At 44.1% G+C, this 21615-nt stretch overlaps 1 protein-coding gene across 1 annotated transcript; it reads left to right on the forward strand.

The window, feature by feature from the left end:
- Positions 1-1849: 1849 nt before the first annotated feature.
- Positions 1850-2581, forward strand: LOC141613045 (secreted RxLR effector protein 161-like). Its single transcript, XM_074431779.1, has one exon. It carries the CDS (start codon positions 1850-1852, stop codon positions 2579-2581), a length of 732 nt encoding a protein of 243 aa, XP_074287880.1.
- Positions 2582-21615: the final 19034 nt, after the last annotated feature.

Here is a 21615-nt window from a genome sequence, read left to right on the forward strand (position 1 = left end):
AACCTTGCTCTGGTAACCAAATTGATGTAAAATCTGGTCGATTTTATGGTTTTAAACAGTACGTTGGCCTGTTCGATTTGTGTTGTATAATACGCAGCGGAATATTAAACTTTTTATTTGATTTTTATATGTTTTTGAATGAAAATTAAAAGGATATGACGTGAATAAACTCTCCTCCCTCGCAAGGAACTCGAACTCACACACGACTGGGTTTTTTGTGACTCTCACCTCGCAAGGATCAACCACACTCTAATCTCTCCCTCGCAAGAAAGAAATAAGACACTCAAAGCTCGCAAGCAATAAGCAACAAGAAAACTTGTATTAATCTCTAAACTTGAATCAATAAAACTGAATGCAAAAGACCCTATTTATACTATAAGGAAACCGACCTCCCTTCCCTAAACTTCCTTAACTTGTCCTAAACTGATTAGGAAATCCGACCCATATTATGGCAATTTGCCTTATTACAATCTTGCTAAGATTAGGAAAGAAACTATAAGGAAATAACAATACTACCGTAAATTTATTGACTAGAATTAGGAAAGCAAAAATAAGGAAACTAATAATCTTAAACACCTCAATCAGCACCGACCTTGACCCTCCTTGGTTGGCGTGTTGACTTAAACGGACTCCAACCCGTCACCTTGGCCTCTCCATGCTATCATATTCACGATACTTGAGCCCATTTTGAAACCTTCAGAAATGTGAGTTACATTTCGACTAATCAAGACTTCATTTTCATTTTCTTCAAGTGCTCCTGCATCAACTCGGTTGATAACTTTGTACTGAAATAATAAACCATCAGAGGGCTGGGCTCACTCCCGACATAACTAAGATCCTACACTGCTTTTGAGGGCCTTGATTATTCATTCCTGTTTGTTGTTATTTGTTTAGTCACATTTTCCTTATGTTTACAAAATTTTCAGAAAGGGGTTACTCCTAATCCCGGGGGCCGGGGGTGCCATTGGGATGGTTCAGGTCCATTACTCTTTTTCCTACCGAACACTACATAATAATCAACCCAATTGTCTAAAATTTAAAAAATGATTACTATTGGAGGCAATATACTCCGAATATTACCGAATAATAAGTTAGCACAAAATCTGCCCATATGGTTTTTGGTATTATTTAGTTAGCACATAATTAGGAGCCTTTGACTGTAAAGTAGGAAGAGCAAATCTTTTTGTAACCTAGCATTTATCTCGTTAGGTTGTATATATACACTCTTTGGTTGAGCAATACAAGACACAGACATTATAACTCACATACATGGTTGTCAAATTCTATATGGTATCAGAGCCCATGTCTAAAGACCTGGGTATGATGATTAACTGGGCCATTGTGTGCCAGCTGGAGCCGAGGCTTTGTGTACCTCTTATTTGACCTAGTCTGAGCTTGTTTGCAGTCGGAGAAAATTCTAGAGATTGTACCACTTTATAACCAAGGGGGCTACTCCTCCTATTGCCAATTGGTTTTAGGATGGAACCTCCCTTGTGTTGTTAAGTGGTCCGTCTCTCCTCCATTCGGGTAAGGCCCAGACCCATTTATCTTCTTATGGTTTTATTATGAGCGCTTCCGATAATTCCTTGTTTTCTTTCCGCAAAAATGGAGTTGAAATTCATATTCTCGTTTATGTGGATGATTTAGTAATTGCTGGAAATGCTATTTTCAATTTTAAGTTATATTTAAACAAATGCTTTCATATGAAAGATTTGGGCAAATTGAAATATTTTTTGGGACTTGAGGTCGCACATAGCTCGAAGGGTCTATTTGTTTGTCAACGGAAATATACTCTCGGCTTATTATATCTGAGACAGGTCTTCTTGGTTGTAAACCTGCGAGTGTACCCATGGATGATAAACATCAATTGGCTCTTGCTACAGATACTCTTCTTGAAGATGGCGCCAAGTATAGGCGTTTGGTGGGTAAGCTTATTTACTTGACTCTTACTCGACTCGATATATCCTATTCGGTCCATATTCTTTCTCAATTCATGCAAAAACCGACTACTACTCAATGGGAGGCGGCTTTGCGAGTTGTTCGTTACTTGAAGGGTCATCCAGGTCAAGGTGTTGTTTTTCGGGCTGATTCGGCTCTCAAACTCGAGGCCTATTGTGATGCGGCCTATGCTAGTTGTCCGATCACTCGTCGCTCCATTACTGCTTATTTCGTGTGTTTGGGTGGCTCTCCTATCTCCTGGAAAACGAAAAAGCAAGCCATAGTTTCCTTATCATCCACTGAAGCCGAATATCGAGCTATGACCGCCGCCACATGTGAGATCCTTTGGTTGACGGGGCTGCTGGCCGGGATTGGTATTCATTTTCCTGAGCCCGTTCGACTGCATTGCGATAATCAAAGTGCCATGCACATTGCTAACAATCCGGTCTATCATGAACGCACGAAACATATTGAGATTGACTGTCATTTTATTCGTACTCATATTCGTAATGGTGTGGTACTACCATGCTACATTCACACTCAGTCTCAATTGGCCGACATTCTCACCAAAGCTTTGGGTCGTCCGCAGTTCAAGGCCTTGCTCGACAAGTTGGGCATTTCCGACTCCCATGCTCCAACTTGAGGGGGGGTATTGGAGGCAATATTCTCCGAATATTACCGAATAATAAGTTAGCACAAAATCTGCACATATGGTTTTTGGTATTATTTAGTTAGCACATAATTAGGAGCCTTTGACTGTAAATTAGGAAGAGCAAATCTTTTTGTAACCTAGCATTTATCTCGTTAGGTTGTATTGTTGGAAATAGGGGCTACTATTTGCATAGTCTTTTTTCCCTTTTGTCCCACATTGGTGAGGAATAGTGTGTGTGTTGTGTTTATATATGACCACACTCCTTACCATATCACTAGTGGGTCATGGGAGGCTTTTGTGGAAGCTTTGCGAGGTGCTTAATTCAGCTCGCACACGCGCGCGCGCGCGTGCCCGTGCCCGAGCCCGAGCCCGGCCCGGATCCGGATCCGTGATCCGGGATTTGGGATTTGGGATTTGGCAATCGCCTGCGGCGGGCTTTGCCTATCTTTTTGGGCCAGAACCGACCCGTTTGTTTTTGTTTTGGACTGGAGTGTCCAAAGTGCTGTTGGTGGAAGACTGTATGATGGGATGCTATAGTGCTGCGCTCCTTTAATCCCTACCACTGGCTGCTGGTGGGATGCTAGTGCTGCTCTATATGCTCCTTTATTCCCTCCACTTCTGCTTCAGTGGAGCTTACCATCAAGTGCAGCAGCTCCCTTCCACTAATGCTGTTGATCTATTTTTGCTATAAATAGATCACTCTTCAGCATTCAACAACACAACAACAACACATCCCTTCTTCTCTTCTCTTCTCCTCTATAATTTCTGGGTAAAGAAATTCTTTCTGTCGTTCCAAGTCTCACAGTTCCGAGTGGGCGAAACTGAGTGGAGACTGTAGTGTTATCCTTGGGGAACTACCGGCACTAGCTGATCGCCACCACGGTCGTACCGGAATAGAGTTTTCAAGGCAGTGGCCACCATACCACGTCACTACTAATCGGGTTATTTCTCTTCTGATTTTCTTGCTTTTCATTGTTACTGCATCATTTAATCCAACAATTTGAAAACTATATATCTGTTGTTGTTAATTGCTGTAACAATGTCGTCTGTTTTACCAAAAACGCTTCCTGATTTGACTAAACTTCAAAAACTAGACGGTCATAATTATAAGCGTTGGTCACAGAAACTGCTGATGTTTTTCGAGCAACTGGAAATTGATTATGTGCTCTTTAGTGACCCGCCTGCTCCTGTTAAAGAGGCTGTTATTACTGAAACCGTAGAGAATAACCCCCCTTCTAAAACTGTTGTTAAGTCAAACGAAGAGGAGATTAAGAAATTTGATAAGGACAATAAACTTGTTAGATGCCAGCTCCTAAACAACATGACTGACACCCTCTTTGACCTGTTTATGGTTCATAAGTCTTCTAAACTTATATGGGAGTCCTTAGAGGCTAAGTATGGGGCTGATGATGCGGGGAAAAAGAAATATGTTGTGGGAAAGTGGCTGCAATTTCAGATGGTTGACGGGAAACCCATCATGGAACAAGTTCATATCTATGAGAACCTTTGTGCTGATGTTGTTAATGAGGGTATGAAATTAGATGACATTTTTGTGGCTAATGTTCTATTAGAAAAATTCCCTCCCTCCTGGTCAGACTATAGGAACCACCTTAAGCATAAGAAAAAAGACCTATCTCTCCAAGAACTAGTAGGACACATGAGGACCGAAGAGGCAAATCGCCTTAAAGACAAACCTGTTAGTCAATCTGTTAAAACTTCTATTAATGATGTTGATGCTAATCTGGTTGAGTCTGGTGGTCCGTCTTATACTGAGAAGTTCAAGGGTAAGGGTAAGGCTAAGTTTGGTCAGGGTAAGAACCAGGGACAGGCTAAGAAGAATGGTCCAGGGAAGCACACCAAACCAGTTCCTAAGATTCAGAAACCTGCTAAGGGTCCTTTTGTCTGCTATGTTTGCGGAAAACCTGGGCACAAAGCCTACCAATGCTCTGAGAAGAAATCTGCTGAGGCCAATGTTGCTTGTGATCGATGATGTCATTGCAGCGTGGTTGTGGAAGCTAATCTGTGGGTAATCTTTCTTGAATGGGTCCTGGATACTGGAGCTTCGAGACACCTCTGTGCTGATAGGGGTTTATTTGCTGAGTTCGAGGAAGTTGCTGATGGGGAATGCGTCTACATGGGTAACTCTTCATCCGCACCGATCAAAGGCAAAGGCAAGATCTTTCTCAAACTCACCTCAGGGAAGACACTTGCTCTAAATAATGTTTTGTATGTACCCTCGTTACGTCGGAACCTTGTGTCTGGTGCCTTATTAAACAAAGCTGGGTTGAAGCTTGTTTTTGAGGCTGACAAGGTGGTAATGTCGCGTAATGGGGAATTTGTGGGTAAGGGTTATCTGTCTGGGGGTCTTTTTGTGTTGAACACTGATTCAGTTTTTAATAATATTGCATCTACTTCTGCTTATATTGCTGAGTCTATTGATGTTTGGCATGGTAGATTAGGTCATGTGAATGTTGACTATATTAAAAAACTTAGAACTATGAGTTTAATTCCAAGTTTGACGAGTCAAGAATTCTCTAAATGTGTTAGCTGTGTTGAAGCTAAATTCACAAAGAAACCTAGTAAACCTGTCACAACTAGGAATACGAGTCTTCTTGAGTTAATTCACTCCGACCTGGCTGACTTCAAAAATATTGCAAGCAGAGGTGGAAAGAATTATTATGTCACCTTTATAGACGACTGTTCAAGGTACACCCGTGTCTATCTTCTTAAGACTAAAGATGAAGCAGAACAATCGTTTATAAACTTTAAAAATGAAGTCGAAAATCAACTCGACAGGAAAATTAAAAGGGTAAGGTCTGATAGAGGTGGTGAGTACAAATCTACTTATCTAGCCGACTTTTGTCTTTGCTAATGGTTTAATACATGAGACTAGTCCACCTTACTTACCTCGCCTAACGGTGTAGTGAACGGAAAAATAGAACCTTAAAAGAGATGATGAATGCTATGCTTTTAAGTTCTGGCCTATCTGACGACATGTGGGGGGAAGCAATACTTTCTGCTTGTCACATTCTTAACCGTGTACCTCATAAGAAAATTGACAAGACACCCTATGAGATGTGGAAGGGCTATCCTCCTAACCTAAGTTATCTTAGAGTATGGGGGTGTTTGGCTAAAGTGGGTCTACCTGATTTTAGGAAACCTACTGTTGGACCAAAGACCTATGATTGTGTTTTTATAGGTTATGCTCAAAATAGTTCTGCTTATAGATTCATGTCTTTAAGTGATCGTTCTATATCTGAAGCAAGAGATGCTGTGTTTTTTGAGCATGTTTTTCCATTACAGAAGAATGTTGATTCATCTCCTAGTTTGCCTGTTACATCTATTGATATCTCTTCACTTGCTAGTAGTAGCACTTCTACTAATCATGATGCTGAACCTAGAAGGAGTAAGAGACCTAGATGTCCAAAGGACTTTGGAGCTGATTTTGTTTCAACTTTGTTGTCTGAACATGGATACACTGTTTGTGCTAGTGATGAATTTGTTTCAGCCTTTTTAATAGAAGATGACCCAAAAACGTATAGTGAGGCAATGAAATCCATTGATGCTAATTTTTGGAAAGATGCTATTAAAAATGAACTTGACTCTATTGTGTCAAATCAAACTTGGAAGTTGACTGACTTACCTAAAGGTAGTAAACCCATTACAAGTAAATGGATCTTTAAAAAGAAAATGAGACCTGACGGTACAATAGAGAGGTTCAAAGCTAGACTTGTAGTTAGAGGCTTTACACAAAAGAAGGGTATTGATTATTTTGATACTTACTCTCCTGTGACCAAAATCTCGACTATTAGGACTCTTGTCGCCTTAGCTGCTATTCATAACCTTATTATACATCAGATGGATGTTAAAACTGCTTTTTTGAATGGTGAACTAAGGGAAGAGATCTATATGTCTCAACCTGAAGGTTTTGTTATTGAGGGTCAAGAGAGTAAAGTGTGTAAACTGAACAAGTCTCTTTATGGACTGAAACAAGCACCTAAACAGTGGTATGAGAAATTTAACAACACTTTAATAAGTAATGGCTATGAGGTTAACCATTCTGATTCATGTGTTTATTCAAAGGTAATAGAATCTGATTGTGTGCTCATATGCCTTTATGTTGATGACATGTTAATACTTGGTAATAATTTAGACGTGATAATTAGAACCAAAGATTTTTTGTCATCACATTTTGAGATGAAGGACTTAGGAGAAGCTGATGTTATCCTAGGAGTTAAGGTCATCCGAAACTCCAATGGAATCTGTCTAAGTCAATCTCATTATGTTGAAAAAGTGTTGAGAAAGTTTAACTGCTTTGATGATGTGCCTGCCAGAACACCCTATGATCCTAGTGTAGCATTGTGTAAAAACTTGGGCAAGAGTGTTTCCCAAGAAGAGTATGCTAAAATCCTAGGTAGTGTGATGTTTTTAATGAACTGTACTCGACCAGATATTGCTTATGCAGTTAGTAGACTGAGTCGTTATACACATAACCCTAGCAATGAACACTGGAATGCTCTTCGTCGTTTACTAAAATACCTGAAAGGAACAATTGACTTATGTTTGCATTATAGTAAATTTCCTGCTGTGTTAGAGGGATATTGTGATGCTAACTGGGTTTCAGGTAACGATGAGATCTGTTCTACTAGTGGTTATGTCTTTACCATGGGTGGAGGTGCTATATCATGGAAGTCTTCTAAACAGACTTGCATTGCACGCTCTACCATGGAATCTGAGTTCATAGCTCTTGAGTTGGCAGGGCAAGAGGCTGAATGGTTGAAAAACCTTTTAGCTGATATACCAGTGTGGGGGGACGGCTAACACCGGTCCCCGCTGCGTGACTCGCAGAAAAGAATTGGTGTTGCAAAGAACAGTGTCTACAATTCGAAAAAGAGACATATTCGAATAAGACACGCTGCAGTTAAACAACTCCAAAACAATGGAGTGATTGCTTTGGACTATGTGAAGTCTGAAAACAATCTTGCTGATCCCTTTACTAAAGGGCTGGCTAGGAGACAAGTCATTGATACGTCGAGAGGAATGGGGCTTAAGTCCTTAGGTCAAGAGTAAGACTTGACTAAGTCTAAAGCTTCTATTCCTATGACATTGTATGATTCATAGCCTTAATGGTGGTGCCTTTGAGACGCACTTGATGAATCATACACCAGGTTGGACTTAGATCCTTAATGACTCATGTGAGAAGTGCTATTGAGGAGCACTTGAGTCACCTACGTAGGTGTAACGATCATTAGACTATGAGAAGTCTTCTGAACACATCTATCGATCGAGGTAAACGCATAACTCTAAAAGAGCGCGTTGCACTTTCGCGGAACGACCTTAATCTGAAGGTATGATATGTGTTGTGGGGGGTATCGACCGAAGCTCAGCTAGGAATTCAAATCGTAAGATATTCTCTCGCTGTAAGTAAGTTGTTTCCTCATTTCACTAAAGTGTCAATTCAAATCGAAAGATATTGATACCTAAGTATCCAATCCTTCCTTTACCCAGGAATTCTTTTTCTTTCTCTCTGGCGCCCCTAGTGGGGGATTGTTGGAAATAGGGGCTACTATTTGCATAGTCTTTTTTCCCTTTTGTCCCACATTGGTGAGGAATAGTGTGTGTGTTGTGTTTATATATGACCACACTCCTTACCATATCACTAGTGGGTCATGGGAGGCTTTTGTGGAAGCTTTGCGAGGTGCTTAATTCGGCTCGCACACGCCTGATAGCGCGTGTGCCGAGCCCGGCCCGGCCCGGATCCGGATCCGTGATCCGGGATTTGGGATTTGGGATTTGGCAATCGCCTGCGGCGGGCTTTGCCTATCTTTTTGGGCCAGAACCGACCCGTTTGTTTTTGTTTTGGACTGGAGTGTCCAAAGTGCTGTTGGTGGAAGACTGTATGATGGGATGCTATAGTGCTGCGCTCCTTTAATCCCTACCACTGGCTGCTGGTGGGATGCTAGTGCTGCTCTATATGCTCCTTTATTCCCTCCACTTCTGCTTCAGTGGAGCTTACCATCAAGTGCAGCAGCTCCCTTCCACTAATGCTGTTGATCTATTTTTGCTATAAATAGATCACTCTTCAGCATTCAACAACACAACAACAACACATCCCTTCTTCTCTTCTCTTCTCCTCTATAATTTCTGGGTAAAGAAATTCTTTCTGTCGTTCCAAGTCTCACAGTTCCGAGTGGGCGAAACTGAGTGGAGACTGTAGTGTTATCCTTGGGGAACTACCGGCACTAGCTGATCGCCACCACGGTCGTACCGGAATAGAGTTTTCAAGGCAGTGGCCACCATACCACGTCACTACTAATCGGGTTATTTCTCTTCTGATTTTCTTGCTTTTCATTGTTACTGCATCATTTAATCCAACATGTATATATACACTCTTTGGTTGAGCAATACAAGACACAGACATTACAACTCACATACACGGTTGTCAAATTCTATAATTACTTTATAGTAAAATCTAAGAAGCTACTAAAATGTAGACGATAAATTATATACACAAAATTTGTTGAACAAAGAATCACTGTTTTGTTTTGTTGTGCTAACAGAACCTTAACGTAACCTTTTTTTAATGTTTACAAATTACTGAAGTTGTATTGAATAGATATAGAAATATGTTGTACAAAAGTTAGTCATTAAAATTAAGTTTTGCTTTATTCATAAGTAAAAAGAAGTTTGAAATTTTGTTGTCGAGTCTGGTATTGCGTGTTGTAGTGCTCGACTATACTTGTTGAATGCCTCGAGTTTATGAAGTCTAACTTCAAATGTAACAGTTAGTCTTGTTGAAGACGAGTCGGAGCAAGTAACGGGTAATGTTACTCACAAAACGGATAGGGGTGACAAGGTGGGGTACCCCATGTGCTTCCCTCTCTCCTCTATTTGGGTCATTTGTGAGAGGAAATGGTATCCGTCACTCCAAAGTGACGGATAAGTGCCGTCTTCAATGAGATTTTGTGCAAATGTAAAGAACATTTTTTTTTTTGACAAGCGAAAATAAAGGTTCCTAACATTTTTTTTTTTTGGCAAGCGGAAATGTAAAGAACATGTTAAATGTGTTAAAAAAAAATACTATTCGAGTATTGGTAGACCGCCAATTAGGGATGGCAGTGAATCTAGGACCCTACCTATATCCGCTGGATCGGACCTTGATGGAGCGGATATGGATCTCATTTTTATGGATCCAATGGATATGTGTCGGATATGGATCTAGAAAAATTTACGTGGATATGGATATGGATCTGGTCGCTAAGATCCAGACCCTACCCAAATCCATATTTTTTATTACTCTCTCCTATTCAAGATAAACCTTCCTATTTCCATTTCCGTCTATTCACAATAACTTTCCTATTTCCTTTTTTGGTAAATGTTTATGTGGTCCAAATGTAATTGTATGGTGGGGTACGTAGTGTATTTGTGTGCTTCAAATTTATTTATATGGTGATGTACTGTGTTTTCTTAATTTTTGTGTCAAAATGAAATGTGAGGTTTATTGTAAATAGGAGGGAGTATATTTTTTGATTTTTCGATATATAAGAATAATTAACGTTTATAGAAGTCATGTTTTTTTATCTTTTGTTCAATTCACTTATGTCAGTTTTCTTATTTCATAGTCATTAACGAATTTAAAACCTAATTTAAATATTCAAGAAACAAGAAATTAACTTTTTCATCGTAAAAATAATAATTTACGTGGTAATTTGTTACTTTATCATGATAAATATCGACATATTTTATATCCATAATTCTATTAAACATTCTAGTGTGTTTTATGTAATTTTAACAGTGAAAATACATTTAGAAGATGAGGAAATTAACGAAAAAATTTGAAAAAGATCGGACCCATTTAAGACCCATCATATATTACCCAGATCCTGTGGATCTTATGGATATGATATGGGTCTGAAAATTTTGAATCCCGTGGATATGGGTCGGATATGGATCCAACATATATAATATGGATATGAATCCTATAGGACTCTACCCAGACCCTACCAAGTGGCATCCCTACCGCCCATGCATTTAGCATAAATACATTTAAAAGTGACTCTCTTATAACTATACAAGTAGCCCGTATATTTAGGCCCTGTTTGGCAAAACTATCTGAAAAGGTAACTGAAACCTGATAAGGTAGCTGAAACCTGAAAAGGTACCCTGAAACCTGAAAATGTAGCTGAAAATTAAGAGCTGATAAGGTAGCTGATTTTTGTTAAAACTGTTTAGAAAGTAGCTGAAATGGTAGCTGATATTTGACAAAATGATGTAAAAGGACATGGTTGATTATTGCTATCGTTATGTTTTTACTATTATTCTTGTGTTATTGTCGTTGACGTTGTTAGTAATAAAGTCATAATGGAGTTTTTTCAATATATTTGCACAAGTCTTTAACATGTTTCAAAGCGAATGAGAACAATAAATAATACTCCTATATCACGATTAGGTAAAAAAAAAAAAAATTCAAACAATATATCATCGAAAATGTCCGGCTCGTTCACATTTTCATTAAAGTAGCAATATTATCACGGATGGTTTTCATTTCCATCGGCGGCTCGTTCACATTTTCATTACTTGTGACATTATTATCAATGTCCGGCAGTTCTTCATCTGGTATGTAATCTGGATATTCTTCAAGAGCCCTAAATAATAAGTCCTCAGGTGAGTTTTTCCGAATGTAATTATGCAAGGCAAAAGTTGCCATTATAACATCAATTTGAGTTTCTACTCTAAATTGTGGCATAAATCGTATTTTCCATCTTTTCTTAAGCACCCCAAATGACCTCTCGATACAACTTCGAAGTGATGAGTGCATTTTATTAAAGGCTTCTTTAGAATTACCCGGCTGCTCATTTTCAAACTGAGACTTGTGATACCTTGTCTTCGAATATGGTACCATATACCCCTTTTTATTTTTGAGAAAGTCTAATGAGGTTTTTTTAATTGAGGTCATTAAAAATTCGGGGACAAAATAGGTAGATAAAAATGAATCAGGTACCTGATTTCTGAAATGCTACATGAGGTAGCATTTCATTTCAGGTACTTTTTTAGTCAAATAAGGTAGTTGCCAAACACACTAAAAAAATAAGGTACCTGATTTTTTTTGCAAAAAAGCTACTTCAGGCAAATCAGAGGTACCTGAAGTGCGCTGCCAAACGAAGCCTTAGAGTCAAGAATAACAAAGTTGTCTTAAATTTTGTAAATCTACGAGTATTTTTTATATAGAAAAAATCTAACTTTGGAAATCTAATTTGAAAAACTGTTGTAATATATATACTCATATTAGTACGGGTGATAGTAAATTAATTCAAAGCGTTTTGCTTGTGACGGACTAATCCTCTCACAAGCTTGTAACCTCTCACAAAAAGGGGAGAGGGGACAAGGTGGGGCACCCCCCATGTGCTTCCCACTCACCTCTTAATGGGTATTTTATGAGAGGAAACGGTATCCGTCACAAGCTTGTGACGGATATCGTCCGTCTTCAATGAGATTTTGTGAAATTAATTATGTAATGATGATTTCTCGTATTAGCACGGGTGACAGTAAACTAGTTAAGTAATTATGTCCAATTCTCAATTGGCCATAAATTTGATCGTCACTTGTTTTAATCAGAACATTTAAATTTGCACGGTCCAAATATTTCCGTTTCTCACCATGCAAAATATCAGAACAAACTCTTTCATTCAAATTAGACGTCCTGTAATTAACCTACATAAAACATTCAACGTCAAATAACGATAAATAATCCGTATTTATTTCCTTACATTTATTAATTACGTTGAATTTTAGTCCGTATTGTTTTTATTAAATTAGGCTTTTTATTAAAGAGCCAACCACAAGAGTGAAAGAGTACAAGCAGTGCGAACACGTAGTATTGTACTATTGCCTTTTATACCCGACCAAATGTTTTTGAATTCTGTTGAAAGGAGTTTTTGTACCCGACGGAACAAACTCGGCAATTATTTTTCAAATCGTAGTGTGTACTCGGAAAGATGATCGATTTAAAAAAAAAAAGGTCATTTTCTTAGCTCGTAAACACGAGATATGGCCTTTTATGCTTTCTGGTTCAAAAAATTGGATATTTCATGTAAAATGTCAAATTTCGAGAGTACAGCGAATTTTCCATTAAAAAAACGATTTTTATTGGTAAACATAAGTTTTCTCGAGTTGTCATATACCAATATACCATCGTCTTATCGACTTTAAATTATTATTTGATATATTCCTTGATTCAAAGGTTAGTTTTAAAAATAACCGATACAAAGTATTTCATAATCTAAGTTTTTAAGGGTTATATTTGATGGGGCATATTCTGCACCGCTGACCAAGTCAACATATTGAGCAAGGTCAAAGGTATCCACAGCAAGTCAACGACTTAGACAAATTTAGCCGATGCACCCCATCGGCTGTCACACTGGTCTCGGCATGGCAACCACCAAAGGGACACATATCCGCGTGCTCATATCCAAGGCCCCTCGGCCGCCCCCATGGTTCCATCGGCCGAGGGTATAACGGTCTTTCTTCCACCGCTAGCCACTTGGCCACTTGGCCACTACGTGACAAAAGGTGAAAGTCTATAAATACTCCTCAACCTTCATTGAGGAAAGGATCCACAATTTAACCTAAGAATCACTATTCATCTGGTATTATCTTCCTTATCTCTCTACAATATATACTTCGCCAAGTTATAACTTCTCTCTAAGTCTACTGACTTGAGCGTCGGAGTGAGTACGCTTGGTACAAAGCCAAGCCCTCAGTTCGTTCATTGTTGCAGGAGAGGCCGAGAGGAACGATAAAGACAAGAGGGATTCAACTCAAGACATCATTCTACAAGCCACGGGTGGTAACAATACTTGCTCTGGAATTACACCCGGAACAATTGGCGCCGTCTGTGGGAAATCGCTACTAGAAGCTAGTCACATTCATTCCCAAACAAAAAAAAACAAACACAAAAAAACCCACCCAAAAAGCTAAGAAGATGTCGAAACAACAAGAAGTATTCGTGACTGACGAAACCGAACTCTACCAAGATGATACCGTCCAAAAATCTGGGGTCGTGCAACCCTCTGCCGGCCAAGTAATTCAACCGGAATACGGGATGCCGATAATACCAGACACACCGCTGCCTGCCAACCAGGTCACCATCATGGGACATGTGGTTGATGCAGCAAAACTGAAGATGCTCCTGGACCTAATTGGTAGTACGCCTGCTCACACTGTCACACCGACAAGAGCGGCGGAAACCGTCCAGGAGACCAGGGCCCAAAATGTGACTCCGAGAAACTTAAACGGAGCACTAGGAGAAGCTGACCCTGCGAAGACGCCGGGGGAGCCCAAAGTGGTCGTGGTAGACCTAAGTCCTTCCCGCACTCGTGGGAGGACAGCGTCGCCGCGGCACGAACGAGGCCTACCCCAAAGGAGCCAGAGGAGTCCGACTCAGCAGAGTCGAAGAAGAAGCCCGAGTCGGAGAAGTAGTCCTTCCCGCTACGAGGAGAGGAGCCGGACTAGGAATGCGAGGAGTCGATCGCCGCGTGTCATTCGACATGTGGTCAGACAGCCCCTCAGTGCCTACGTCCTTGAAACCGCCGTGCCAACTAAGCTGAAGTTGCCGGCGTTCACATACAAAGGGGATAGCGACCCCACCGACCATGCCGAGGCCTTTGAGTCTTACATGTCGGTATGGGAGCAGCCCGATGAGGTCTGGTGCCGAGTTTTCCCAACAACTTTGCATGGGATGGCTCAAAATTGGTACAAGGGGCTTCCCAACGGCACGGTATACTATTACGCCGACCTAAGGGACGCCTTTCTAGCCCAGTACTCTTGCAATAAGAGGAGGGCCGTGGAGACGTCAGACCTCCTAACTATCAAACAGGAGGGGGGCGAGTCTCTACGAAGCTATGTGAAGAGGTTCGACGGCAAGGTCCAGCAGATTCGAGAAATTAATCCCGAACTGGCGGCCTTCGCGCTGATGAAAGGCCTCCCAAGGGGAGACTTAAAAAATGAGCTCATCAAGTGCGGAGGCCTGGGCTTGGATGCCGCCAGGAAGATGGCTGACCAAGCCATCAAGGTAGAGGACTATCACAAGACCTGGGTAGACCACAGCGAGGCTGGGCACTCAGGGAAGAAGAGCCACCGGGAGGACAACCCGGATGAAAGACGCCGTGACAATAATGGGTCACGGTCTGACAAGTTTGCCAGAAAACAGAACTCGGCGGATGCCGGGGGAGCTCGGGACCGTATTACCGAAAACGGTACGATAATCACACCCCCCTAGTCGTATCGGCCGCCGAGGTCTTCGCTTTGAGCAAGAACGAGGGTCAGCAGTGGGAAAAGCCCCTAGGCCGAGGAGTGACGGTGACACGAGCCAAGATCGTGAGTACCACGCCACACCGCCACTTAACCAACGATCGCCGACATCTGAAGAATGCCATTGAAGAACTGATCCGGAAGGGGAGCCTCGGCAAATATGTTGCCGGGGGCCAAAAACCAGATGCCGGCGAGTCGAATAGCAAATCCGTCTTTGAACGGATAGGAGTAATCCATGTTGTCATCGGGGGCAACGAGAACGGTGGGTCCGCTCATGGGCACAAACGGCACCTGAATGAACCATATCAGGCCATCAACTTTGTGCCCAACACAGCCACCCCCGCTTCCAACATCCCCGATATGACCATTGGGAAGAAGGACTACGAGGGAGTCATCGCTCTTCACAGCGACCCACTTACAGTCCACCTGGACATAGCCAACCACTTGGTGAATAGGTGCCTGATTGACACAGGCGCCTACACGAACATTATGTACAGAGAGTTCTTTCTCAGCCTCGGTCTGAGGGTTGAAGACTTGAGCCCCTGCACCAACCCGTTGTACGCCTTTTCTGGGGCCGGCCTGGTACCCACTGGGTCGGTCAGATCGCCGTAAGGTTCGGCGAGGGAAGTGCAGCCAAGAATGTTATGTCTGAATTCGTGGTCATCGACGGCACGTCTGCCTACAACGTTCTCATAGGCCGGGTCACTTTGAGTGAAACCGACGCTGTAATATCCATCCGGGCCCTGACATTGATATACGTCTCGGACCGGGGGGAAGCACATAAGCTCGTCTCGAAGAACGAGAAGGATCCCGGTGTGTGGGAGGTATACACTAACGGCCCTTCCACGACGGATAGCTCGAAGGCCAGCATCGTTATTATTAGCCCAAACGGAGACGTGTTTGAGCACGCCTTGAAGCTTACCTCCTTGGCCTCAAACAACGAATCCAAGTACGAGGCAGTGATAACCGGAGTCGAGCTAGCTAAAGCCGTCGGGGCGGAGCATGTCGTGGTGAAAACAGATTCGCTCTTAGTGACCAACCAGATCAAAGGAGAGCACGAGGCTCGGGACTATAGGACGATAAGGTATCTAGAGAGGGTGAAAGCCGGCGCTTTAAAATTAAAATCCTTCCGGATCAAAGACACTCCTCCAGTGTCCGAGAACGACCGAACCATCAGCATGGTTGAAGGAGCAGAGACCGAAGAGGTGGAGATTGATCCAGGCCGCACCGTAACCGTCGGTGTCAACCTGGAACCAAAATTCAGGGCCGACCTCCTGGACCTGCTGAGGAAAAATAAAGACGTCTTCGCCTACTCAGCGGCCGAGATGCCAGGTGTGAGCCGGGAGGTGATCGTTCACAAGCTGAACGTACTCCCCACCGCTCGCCCGGTCAAGCAAAGGATGAGAAACTCCTCAGCTGAGAAGGATGAGGCCATCAAGGCCGAGGTAGACAAATTACTAGCGGCCGGCTTTGTCATGCCTTGTACCTATCCTGAGTGGTTAGCTAATGTTGTCATGGTGAGGAAGTCATCTGGGGCATGGAGGATGTGTGTGGATTTTACCAATCTTAATAAAGCGTGCCCCAAGGATTGCTATCCCTTGCCTCGAATAGATAGTTTAATCGACGCCACGGCAGGCTACACTATGTTGAGCCTGCTGGACGCCTTCTCAGGGTATCATCAGGTATTCATGGCCGAGGAGGACATGCCTAAATGCGCATTCATCACCGCTAACGGCACATACATGTACAAAATGATGCCGTTTGGTTTGAAAAACGCCGGTGCAACGTATACAAGACTGGTGGACAAAGTGTTCCAAAATCAAAAAGGGCGAAACATTGAGGCTTACGTCGACGATGCTATTGTGAAAAGCAAGTCTGACAGCGAGCACCTGGCCGATTTACACGAGACATTTTGTTCACTAAGGAAATACAAGATGAAGCTCAACCCAATGAAATGCAACTTCGGTGTCCGGGCAGGTAAATTCCTCGGTGTACTTGTCAGTGCCAGAGGCATCGATGCAAATCCAGACAAAGTCCGAGCAATCCTAGACCTGCCGGAACCAAGGAATCGAAAAGAGGTTATGATGCTGACCGGGAGAATGGCGGCTCTCGCCCGTTTCATCTCTCGGTCAGCCGACAAGAGCACCCCATTCTTCAAAGTGTTGAAGGGGAATAAAGACTTCAGCTGGGGGGAGGAACAGAGCACAGCTTTCAAGCAACTGAAAGCTCATCTTCAGACTCTCCCAACTTTGTCCAGGCCGATGCTGGGGGAGACACTATACCTATATATAGCAGTTACCTCGGCCACGGTCGGTCTTTGTGATCATCGGGAAGAAGACAAACAAAGAACACCCAATCTACTTTGTCAACCATACGCTGTTGCCCGCCGAGAGAAATTACCCACTAATTGAAAAAGCAGCTTTCGCCGTCGTCGTTGCCGCGAGGAAGTTAAAACCCTACTTCGACGCACACCCCGTGATGTGTCTAACCGATCGACCATTGGAGAAAGCTTTGGAAAAAATCGAACAATCCGGTAGGCTCATCAAATGGGCAGTGGAACTCTATGGCTTCGGCATTCAGTACAAACCAAGGCCTTCGATAAAGGGGCAAGCACTTGCAGATTTCCTGGCCGAATGCACATATCAAGAAGAGCCAAACCCAAGTGTATGGGAGGTTTACACCGACGGTTCCTCCACGACAAACAGCTCAGGAGCCGGCATCCTTATCATCAGCCCAAACGGGGACGAGTTTGAGTATGCCTTTAAATTCACCTTCTCGGCCTCGAACAACGAATCCGAATACGAGGCGGTGATAACCGAGTCGAGCTAGCTAGGGTCACGGAGCGAGAACACATTGTGTTGAAGACAGACTCACAGTTGGTTACTAACCAAATCAGAGGGGAGTTTGAGGCTCGGGACGACGGAATGGTAAGGTACCTAGAAAGGGTAAAAGCCGACATAGCGAAATTGAAATCTTTCCAAATCCAATACGTTCCCAGATCTGAGAACAACCGGGCCGACGCTCTCTCAAAACTTGCCACTCAACCATCAAGAATGTCACCAACCGTCTTTGTAGATATCGAGAATGCAAAGAGCATCACTGAGACCGTCGGCATGGTGGGCAACATACAGTCCGAGACAACGTGGATGACTCCGATAATAAAATACAAACTTACAAGTGAGTTGCCGGAGGACCGCAATCCCTCGGCCAAGATAAAAAGGATCGCCGCCAGGTACTTGGTGTTCGAAGGAGAACTGTATAGAAGGTCCGTAATAAGACCACTCTTGAAGTGTGTCGGTCCAGTACGCAGAGCGATCGACAGAGATTCACGAAGGCATCTGTGGACACCACATGGGGGCAAGAACACTAGCCCACAAGGCTCTCCGAGCCGGCTACTTCGCCCACCATGCTTCAAGATTCCGAACAAAGACCAAGAAGTGCACGAACCGTCGATGCATGCCCCGTGTACACGCTCCCTCCCGGGACCTACAACCGGTGCTTAGTCCCCTTCCTTTCGCACCGTGGGGGATGGACATGCTAGGGCCGTTCCCAACGGCCTCCGGAGGAAGGAAGTTCTTGATCGTCGCCGTTGATTACTTCACCAAATGGGTTGAAGCCGTAGCGATGCGGCGAAGACCACACGGCCGTCGAAAGGTAATCTGGGAAAATGTTATAACTCGTTTCGGATTACCCCAAGTTATGGTATTTGACCACGGCCGAGAGTTTTGGAGTGACTGATAATGAATCGGTTAGAAGAGCTTGGCATCAAGTTTGCATACTCCTCCGTCTCGCCACCCACAGAACAACGGGCGGCGAGGCGACAACAAAACAATCCTCAACGGTTTGAAGAAGACAGTTGAAGACCTTAAGGGAAGGTGGGCCGATGAACTACCCGGTGTCCTGTGGTCCCTTCGGACCACGGAAAAAGAAGCAACGGGTACACCCCTTCCACTTAGTCTACGGTTCCGGCGATCCCTACCAATTGAAGCGACGGTGCCAACATTCAGAACGGCTACCTTTAACCCAATTGAAAACGAGGAAGGCCTGAAAGCCTCCCTAGACCTGGTCGAAGAAAGCCGAGATACAAAGACGCCTCAACTTGGCGGATATCAAAACCGGATGAAAAGAGCCTACAAAATCAGAGTCCACAAAAGGGACTTAAAAATAGGAGACCTAGTCCTAAGGAAGTCGGCCGCCACCAACAAAGGAAATATTCATGGTAAACGACGGCCAACGGGAGGGTCCCTACAAAGTGGTTGAAGAAATGAGGCCGGGCACATACCGGCTGACAGACATGGGGGGTGTGCCTTTGATGAGCCATTGGAACACCGACAACTTAAGGAAGTACTTTGTATAGCGGCGGAGGTGTCCAAACCCATTGTGGACACCCCAACGCACGATCATAACAAACAAATGAATCACCCAAGTTTTCCATCAAAGTGCTTGTCCCCTCCACAATTGCCACCAGGCAGTCACCCAAAGAGAAGAAATGCTATCGAGCCATAACCCCGATTACCTCGGCTTTAGCCGAGAGCGGCGGGGACACAATGACCGATACGCTAGAAGAAATGCTATCGAGCCATAACCCCGATTACCTCGGCTTTAACCGAGAGCGACGGGGACACAATGACCGATACGCTAGAACAAATGCTATCGAGCCATAACCCCGATTACCTCGGCTTTAGCCGAGAGCGACGGGGACACAATGACCGATACGCTAGAAGAAATGCTATCGAGCCATAACCCCGATTACCTCGGCTTTAGCCGAGAGCGACGGGGACACAATGACCGATACGCTAGAAGAAATGCTATCGAGCCATAACCCCGATTACCTCGGCTTTAGCCGAGAGCGACGGGGACACAATGACCGATACGCTAGAAGAAATGCTATCGAGCCATAACCCCGATTACCTCGGCTTTAGCCGAGAGCGACGGGGACACAATGACCGATACGCTAGAAGAAATGCTATCGAGCCATAACCCCGATTACCTCGGCTTTAGCCGAGAGCGACGGGGACACAATGACCGATACGCTAACATGTCCACAACGGCGGTTGGGAAGCGCAATCGACGCCTCGGCAAGACCGAGAGTGAAAGAGGAGGCGACCAATATGCCGACATGTTTAAAAAGACGTTAAACACAGTTGAGATATGCATTCTAACTGCCTCGGCCATGCCGACGGTAAAAACGAAGGCACTCAATTAATAACGCAAGAAGATAAGTGAAGGATCGTGATCAAAGCCCCGGCCAAGCCGAGGACCAAAAAGACAAACTATATTAAAAATGATTACAAAAAGAATACAGACGACGGCCGTCCCCATAGGGATAAGCCTAAACACAACCTACCAAGAGTTTTACAACAAAACAAGGGAAAGAAAAGCAAAAGATTACAAACAGATCATTTGAAGCGCCAAAAAATGGCAGGGAGGAAAGGCTCAATAGTTGGCCCCCGAACAGCTAAAGCTATCCGAGATGCCGGGTGAGTCTGGTGACGACCGCCCGTCTCCCTATGCCTCGTTCTTGCCCTCCATCGCAGCAGCAAAGATCTTCGGTGGCCGGCTCAGAAGAGGGCTCGACATTTTCAAGTGCCTTTAGCCTCTCAGCCTCCTTCACCTTTGCATCATAGGCCGCCTTGGCCTCAGCTATCTGAGCCGCCCTCGCCGCTTCCGCTTTCTCATGCAGCTGCCGCTTCCGCAAAGATCGCCATCTCATCCAGAAGCTGGTCAAATTTATCCCACGGGAAGGAGCCGTCGAGGATGAGCTTTTTGATTGCCTCCCTGGTCGCCTCCTCGGCCTGGTCCCGGAATTGGGCGCACATTTTAGGGAGGAGATCATCTTGAAGCATTTCAATATCCTTCTCCCTTTGAGCAAGGGTAGCCTGCGTGTCCCTGAGCGCCTCCGCCTGGTTATGGAACAGATCCTTCCACTCTTCCCTCTTGGCAACCACGGCGTCATAAGCGCCCTTATACCTGTCCCGCTCCTCCATCATCTTGGCAGTGGCGGCATCAGCATCCTCAACTTTGGCCCTCTCGGCCCCTAGCAGCTTCTCAGCTTCCTCCACACGCTTCTTGGCAGCAAGGAGATCCAGTTTAGCCTTCCCGGCTTCCCCCTTTGCAGCGGAGAGATCAAGCTTAAGCCTTGCGATCAGTGGCCCAGCTTGGGCCATGGCCTTCTCCTGCTCCATGATGTGGGAGCCGGCTTGTTGGGTCCACTTCGCCAGCCTCTTATATATTTTCACACCCTCTGCCACAAGCTCGGTGGGAGGAATCTTATGGGCTGAGGAGTCAACGGTGACATTTCTATCACCCACCTTCTCAATAGCCTTCTCAGGCTGCTTCTCTAATTGCCGTTCAGTGAGAACGGCGACTGCCGACGGTGGATCTACAAAAAATTTACACAGAGCATCCATGTCACCATGCATTGACACGTCAAAAAGTCTGTCATCAGGAATGTTCAACGAACCAGCTAAATCCGAACCACAAGTTAGATCCGTACCAGTCTGGACCCTCTTAGTTGGAGGGCCGGCTGAGGCAGGCCTCTCCTCGGCAACGGTGGAAGAAGACGGTGGCTCTTTTCTCTTCTTCGGAGAAGAAGGGCCCTTAGCAGCAGTCACCACCCCCTCAGTGATGTCGATGATCTCCACATGATCCTTCTGGACCACTAGGGTCGAAGAGGGAGTAGGCACTGACGCCGCCGCCAACTTGGACGCTGCCTT

Source organism: Silene latifolia, chromosome 11, assembly GCF_048544455.1.
Source record: "Silene latifolia isolate original U9 population chromosome 11, ASM4854445v1, whole genome shotgun sequence".
In the NCBI taxonomy this organism is placed as follows: Eukaryota; Viridiplantae; Streptophyta; class Magnoliopsida; order Caryophyllales; family Caryophyllaceae; genus Silene; species Silene latifolia.